Here is a 7,056-nt window from a genome sequence, read left to right as displayed (position 1 = left end):
TAATAATAATAATAATAATAATAATAATAATAATAATAATAATAATAATAAGCCATTGCCCCCAACAAGCTGGGTACTCATTTTACCATCCTATGAAAGGATGGAAGGCTGAGTCAACCTGGAGCCCTGTGGGATTGAACTCGCAACATTGTGGCTGCAGTACCGCCATTTAACTACTGTGCCACAGGGCTCCCTTTGTGTGAATTAAATGTGGATTAGACAGGTTTCTGGAGGATAAGACTATCAGTGGCTACCAATCAACGTGGCTGTTCCCTGTTTCCACTATCAGAGGCATTATGAACATCATTTACTGGGGAACAATGTTGGAAGTGGAGTAATGCCCTCATATCCTCCTTGTGGAATACTGGAGACTTCTGTTTGTCACTATACTTGAAAAAAGAAGCTATACTTGATAGGCCTTTGGTCTGATCCAGCAAGTCTCTTCTTAGGTATATACCACACCTTCTAAATGTAAAACTCACCAACAATAGATTATCAGGCTATTCTACTTGAGTCCCTGATTTTAAGCTGCATAACAGCAGTCAAATATAGGATAGTCCTCACCATATCATGATAATAAAACTGAAGATTAAAATAACCGATCTCTTTCGATCTGCATCATAATTAGTACAAACAGTAAAGCAGCTCTATATCTTTGCATGGAAACTAGGGAGACACTTGAAGTCATTGCCTGCATATGAGTTTGTGTGTTCCATGACTCAAGTGCACATTGTTCCTGCTGATATCAACAGGATTTCAATCATGACTTTCCTAAGTCTCATTGAATTCAGGATCAACAAAGTGCAAGCAATCCTGGCCTCGTTTCATGAACAGTATGATTCAGGCCAAATTGTAAGCTGCTTACTGCTTTGTCAACCTACACTACATGTACAGATTTATAAGAAGGATCCATCAGGAGACACTCTGAGGCAGACAATTCTCCTGGATGGTGCTGTCATGCTTCTCCCTTCATTCATAAGATGAAACAAGCCTAGTGAGGCCGTTCCCTCCCCGAGCTCAGTTTGACAGCCACCTGAGGTCTCCAGAGGAGGAGGAGGTAGAAGAGAAAGCTCCAAGTCCTTGGGAAAGGTGAAGACTTTGGTGTTGGGTACAAATCCAGTCCTTCCTCCACAGGTGAAGTGAGAGGCTGTGCCCACACAGCTGGGAAATGCCCTTTTGAAATATGTTCTGCAAGTTGGGTGGGGCTGAGTTGACTGGCTTTACAAGTCCAGGGCCTTTCTGTGTTTGGTTTGCTTGGGGGGAAATCTTGGTTTTCTCTTAGCCTGTGTCTAATGTGAGGTACGATCCTGTGACTTATGACCCTGGACTGTTTCTTGACTCTGATATCTTACTGCTCCTACTTGGGGTCTGCTTTGATTTACAGATCCTGATCCCTGAGTTTTTGCTATGAGACACCGCTTGTCCTTTGGCTACTGCACTTTTGGCATTCTGAATTCTGTTGTAGTAGGAGAATGGGACAGGTGCCTTCTCATTTGGTTCAGGCAACTGTATCCATTAGTGTGAGAATGAACTATTAGCATAAATATAATGATCTCCTGTGTATGAGATGTTCCTCAACATACAGTCACCTGCTTGTTTTTTCAGAGTGACAACAAAGTTCTACCAGCACATCTTAGCCTTGGTGTTTGCCATTAAGGAAATCAATGAGAATCCAAAGATCTTGCCCAATATCACCCTTGGATTCCACATCTATGACAGCTACTCCAATGCAAAGATGACTTATCATGCTGTTCTGGATTTACTCTACAAATCAAAACAGTTTCTTCCCAGCTACAAATGTGGCAGCCAGAAAAATCTTGTGGCTACTATTGGAGGACTTGATTCTGATACCACCTCACATATGGCAGAAGTGTTGGGCCTTTACAAGATACCTCAGGTAGAACCTATGGTTGGGAACCATGAGGATCTCTTCTAACCTCGTGTGTGTGTGTGTGTGTGTGTGTGTGTGTGTGTGTGTCTTCCTTTCCCTCCTTGCTAGCAAGTTCATGGGGATTTTTCAGTAGCCTGAAAGGCAGAAATGTGAGAGAACAAAGAAAGGAAAAATGGGGTCTGCAGAGTTGCAGAAAAGTGTAAGATGGGTTTTCCATCAGATGCCACTCTGTATGGTGGTCTAGCAAATAATACCAAATGCACAAGAAGTCTCTTGACTTTAGGACCACAGCTGAATCAACTTTGCAATGCTAATGCTATTTTAGGCATTTGGAATGGTGCAGTGACAGGATAAACAAAATGGTTCCTGATTACTCCAACTAATGTGTGAAAAGGTGTTCAGAAACTCCTTGTATTTCTGCTCTCAAATGTTTGCAATTTTTCCCCTTCTAGATTTCCTATGGTTCTTTTGAACCATCATTGAGAGATGAATACCATTTCCCTCCTTTTTATCGCATGGTTCCCAATGAAGCCCTTCAGTACCGGGGAATTGTCCAGCTCCTTTTGCATTTCAGATGGAAATGGGTAGGGCTCATTGTTATTGAAAATGACAGTGGAGAACATTTCTTGGTGGCTTTGGAACCTATGCTTTCCCAGAATCAAATCTGTTCTGCTTTCACTGAAAGTTATCCAAAAAATCCCCGATTGTACCTTGGAATAAATGAAATGATCAACGGCATTCTCAATTATATTCCCCTTTTCATGGAGAGCAAAGCCAATGGTGTTGTTATCTATGGGGAAAGTGTGACCATAAGAACACTAGCAACTGTTATGTTTGTGAGAGAAGTGATTAATCATCTTGTAGATCCTTCTAACAACAAGAAGAAATCTTCTGGGAAGGTGTGGATTACAACTGCCCAAATTGATTTCACATTTAATACATTGCAAAATAGTTATAATATACAAATGTTTCATGGGGCTATTTCCTTCATAGTTCACACAAAAGAGGTTCAAGGCTTCCAAGAATTTCTTCAGACAGTTGAACCATCTGCAGCTAATGGAGATGGCTTTATCAGTGATTTTTGGGAACAAGCATTCGATTGTCTGGTTTCCAACTCTATTGAGCCTACACATACTGTTGACACATGTATTGGAGATGAAATGCTAGAGACTCTTCCTGTGACATTTTTTGAAATGAGCATGACTGGCCACAGCTACAGTGTCTATAATGCTGTCTATGTTGTGGCACATGCCTTGCATAACATGCACTCATCTAAATCAAGCCACAGAGTGATGAGAGGTGAAGACAGGTGGACACCTCTAAAAGTGGAACCCTGGCAGGTAATGTCTTAGTGATCTTAGTGACATATATGCCGATGTGGTGTGCAGTGGCTAAGGCATGCATATGCCATTTCCCAAAAGTATTTGAAACATCTTAGTGGAAATAGTCAAAAGGTTTATATGCCTCATATAGATTATAATGATTCTTTCTTTCTACCAAGCTCCACTCATGGCTTCAGAGGATTTCATTTAACAACAGTGCTGGAGATGAAGTGGTGTTCAATGAACATGGAGAATTAGAAGCTGGATTTGATATTACGAACCTGGTCACTTTCCAAAATAATTCTTACCTTAGAGTCACAGTTGGAAGGCTGGATCATAAGGCTCCTTGTGGGAAAGAGCTCACCCTTGATGAAGAGAGGATTCATTGGCATGGAGATCTGATGCAGGTAGGAAAACAAGCACCCTTTTTTCCCCCATAAGCTATGGATCGTATACTGGACTGGGTGAACATTAGTTTAAAGTGCACAAAATGTGTTCTCTTATATATCCTGATTTTTAACAATATGTTTACCAAGTTTCACACTGTCCAGATGGAACACTTGTCCAGATTGAACAATTTGGGGTTATAAATTTGTAGAGCTCTAGGCTTGCAATACAGTCTGTGTGATAAAGAAATATGAATTTGAGTACATGCAAAGGCTCTTTTAAAATGTGTGCAAACATGTTTTAGTCAATGGAGTCATGCATCCATTAAAATGTCCATCAATGTACACATTTGTTTAAAATAAAACTACCAAAACTAGGCAGATTAAAAGAAAATCCATTAAGAGGGTGCATCTACACTATAGAAATAATTGCCATGGCTCCATCCTACAGAATTTGAGTGGGATTTGTGGTTTTCTGGGGTACTAGCACACTTTGGCAAAGACCTTGTAAAACTGCAAATTCCATGATTCCATAGGATGGAGCTACAACACAAAGTAGTATCAAACTGCATTACTTTTGCAGTGTAGATGCACTCAGATTTTCATGGAACAGATTTGAAGGTGAGCAAAGGAAGATATTGTTTACATAATCTTCCATTACTATCATGATGCTAGTGACTTTTGAAACAGCATGCTGAGTGAGTGAATTCTTTATTTGAGGAAGCATGAGATAATAAAATAAGGCAATATATTGGAAATATTATAGCTCCTCCACTAAGTAAAATTCTTACAAGATACCACACCAAGCACGCTCTACATAAATGTATTATTCTGTACCAGTAACCACCTTTTTTTATTCATACATCAGTTGAAGAAAGACAGATCTCCACTTGCTCAGCATAATGTTTTTTGTATCTTCTAGTTAGCAAAATACACAAACATATGTTTTGAATTCTGGATTTTATTTAATTGTCAGCATAGCTGCTCCTGTATGCAAAAATCCTAAAAGCATCTAATGTACGGCATATTCTCTTTATGACTAGGTGCCTCCCATTTCTCTGTGTAATGACTACTGTCAACCTGGTTATCAGAAAATCAAGAAGGAGGGTGAGCCCTTTTGCTGCTATGATTGTATTCCATGTCAAGAAGGGAAGTTTTCAGATCTGAATGGTAAGTGATGCACTATATAGGAGATTATTGCACTTACTAAAAACTTGACTGCTCCCCAATGTAATACAGTCAGGTTGCAGGGTGCTACTGGGTATTACCAGACTTAATTCATCATCGATTCTGCTGGGCGATTGCAACTAGCTGCCTCCCTGGTCCCACTTTTCCAAAAGGGGAACTTGCCGTCTTTGAAAAATGATCTCAAAAACATGCCTGGGACCTGGGATGCCACCAGGTTGTAATCACCTGGTAGAATCAGCAGCAAATTAAGTCTGATAATATGTGGTAGCAACCCATAACCTGACTGTATTCTGTTGGGGAGCAGTTGGGTTTTTAATAAGTGCAATAATCTCCATAGCCTTTTTAAACCCATTAAAAATTAGAGGAAATTCTAAGAGACTGAGAAGAATTTTGAGATGATGTCAGATGCTAGCTCCAGACTAGATTAGTCATGTCAATTTGGAGGCTTTACTGATACAGTTTCAGGGCTATTGTTTTGGGGGTAACACTACACTTTACAAAACCTTGCATCTATTAAATTAATTAGTTTATCATTGCCAGGTTATTTATGTTATCACCTTTACTGATTTCTGGGTATGGAAATTACTTTCCATACAGAAAGCTTTTAGCATAAGTATTTTTTAAAATCTGATTTGAAATCTCTTGGCAGCTAGACTAACAAAAGGAGATTTCTTCACTCCTTCTTCGCTTTTCTGCCACCCCCCCCCCCCAATACTACACAAAATCTGAGACTTAAAAGAGTTTGAAGAGACCACAAGGACCATCCAACAAATCAATGTACTCCCAATAATTTATCTGTTGTCACTGAGTAGTGACTGGAGACAACAGACCATTTAAAGTTTTAGAAGATCTTTTTAATGGAATGAAACTTTAGTTTGTAGTCCAAGGAACTTGCCATGAACATTACTTCTGAGTAGGCATGCATAGATTTGAACTGGACTTTGGTTGCCTAGTGGGGATATTGTCAAATGACATGAGTTAAATCACACCCCCACCCCAATTCATACCTTTAACACTACTAACTGTTGGACTATTATCTCTGAGATCTTCCATATTGGAAGTCAAGCCTTAAGCTGAAGAAAGTAGTCTCCTCATTTCATCACAGTAGAATGTGATGCCAGTATCAGCTTCTGATGTGAGTAAGGTGGGTGTCAATCTATCAACCATCAGTTTGGCACACTTATAAGGGAAAATATCCCTTGTCCCCATCCCATGGATAAGGTAAAACTCCTACTTTCTCTGACTGTACTGCTAGTAGTAACAACTAGGAGACCACGTCATGGCCTCCTATTGAGCAAGAATAACAAGAAGTGGCACTGAGACAAATTTAACTCTTAATTTCACAGATATGGATGCTTGTACTGAATGTTCAGAAGATCAGTACCCAAACCAGAATCAAAATGGATGTATCCCTAAGGGAGTAAGCTTTCTGTCTTATGAAGATTCTTTGGGGATCAGTATCACTTTGTGTGCTTTCTTGTTTTCTTTTATCACTGCATTGGTTCTAGGAACTTTTATGAAGCACAAAGACACTCCCATTGTCAAAGCCAACAACCGAAGTCTCAGCTACACACTCCTCATCTCCCTCCTCCTCTGTTTCCTCTGTTCATTACTGTTCCTTGGCCAACCGGGAGAAGTGACCTGCCTTCTGAGACAAGTGTCCTTTGGTATAATCTTTTCTGTGGCTGTTTCTTGCATATTGGCCAAAACTGTTCTGGTGGTTCTGGCATTTTTGGCCACCAACCCAGGATCTAGAAGGAGCAAATGGGTAGGAAAAAGACTGGCAACTTTCATCGTCCTTTCCTGTTCCCTTATCCAAACAGGCATTTCTGCATTTTGGCTAGGATTCTCACCTCCTTTCCCAGATGCTGACATGAACTCTTTCACAGAGGAGATCATACTGGAATGCAATGAAGGGCATGTTGCTATGTTTTATTGTGTCTTGGGTTTCATGGGCTGTTTATCTGCAGTCAGCTTCACTGTGGCCTTCCTGTCTAGGAACTTACCTGACAGTTTCAATGAAGCCAAGTTCATCACCTTCAGCATGCTGGTCTTCTGCAGTGTTTGGGTGTCCTTCGTTCCAGCCTACTTGAGCACCAAGGGGAAATACATGGTGGCTGTGGAGATCTTCTCCATTTTAGCCTCCAGTGCTGGGTTGCTAGGATGTATCTTTTTCCCCAAATGCTATGTCATATTGCTGAGGCCTGAGCTAAATCACAAGGAGTATCTAACGAGGAGAAAAAAAACAAGGAGCTACAAGTCCACTTGA

At 40.4% G+C, this 7,056-nt stretch overlaps 1 protein-coding gene across 1 annotated transcript; it reads left to right on the top strand.

Annotated features, from left to right (window-relative positions):
- The first annotated feature begins 2,406 nt into the window (after positions 1–2,406).
- LOC121933850 (vomeronasal type-2 receptor 26-like) lies at positions 2,407–7,056 on the top strand. The gene is made up of 4 exons (XM_042473842.1): positions 2,407–3,231; positions 3,393–3,620; positions 4,643–4,769; positions 6,134–7,056. Exons 1-4 carry the CDS (start codon positions 2,407–2,409, stop codon positions 7,054–7,056), a joined length of 2,103 nt encoding a protein of 700 aa, XP_042329776.1.

The sequence above is a fragment of the Sceloporus undulatus genome, chromosome 6, assembly GCF_019175285.1.
Source record: "Sceloporus undulatus isolate JIND9_A2432 ecotype Alabama chromosome 6, SceUnd_v1.1, whole genome shotgun sequence".
Lineage (NCBI taxonomy): Eukaryota > Metazoa > Chordata > Lepidosauria > Squamata > Phrynosomatidae > Sceloporus > Sceloporus undulatus.
The sequence above is the reverse complement of the archived record's forward strand: the minus strand, read 5'-3'. Positions and strand labels throughout refer to the sequence as shown.

What these genes read in the sequence shown, in the direction of transcription:
- LOC121933850 (XM_042473842.1), top strand. Translation starts at nt 2,407, where the DNA reads ATGGTTCCCAATGAAGCCCTTCAGTACCGGGGAATTGTCCAGCTCCTT. An exon ending in TAAAAGTGGAACCCTGGCAG is followed by an intron (nt 3,232 to 3,392) that starts GTAATGTCTTAG and finishes CTTTCTACCAAG; the next exon opens with CTCCACTCATGGCTTCAGAG. An exon ending in GGCATGGAGATCTGATGCAG is followed by an intron (nt 3,621 to 4,642) that starts GTAGGAAAACAA and finishes CTTTATGACTAG; the next exon opens with GTGCCTCCCATTTCTCTGTG.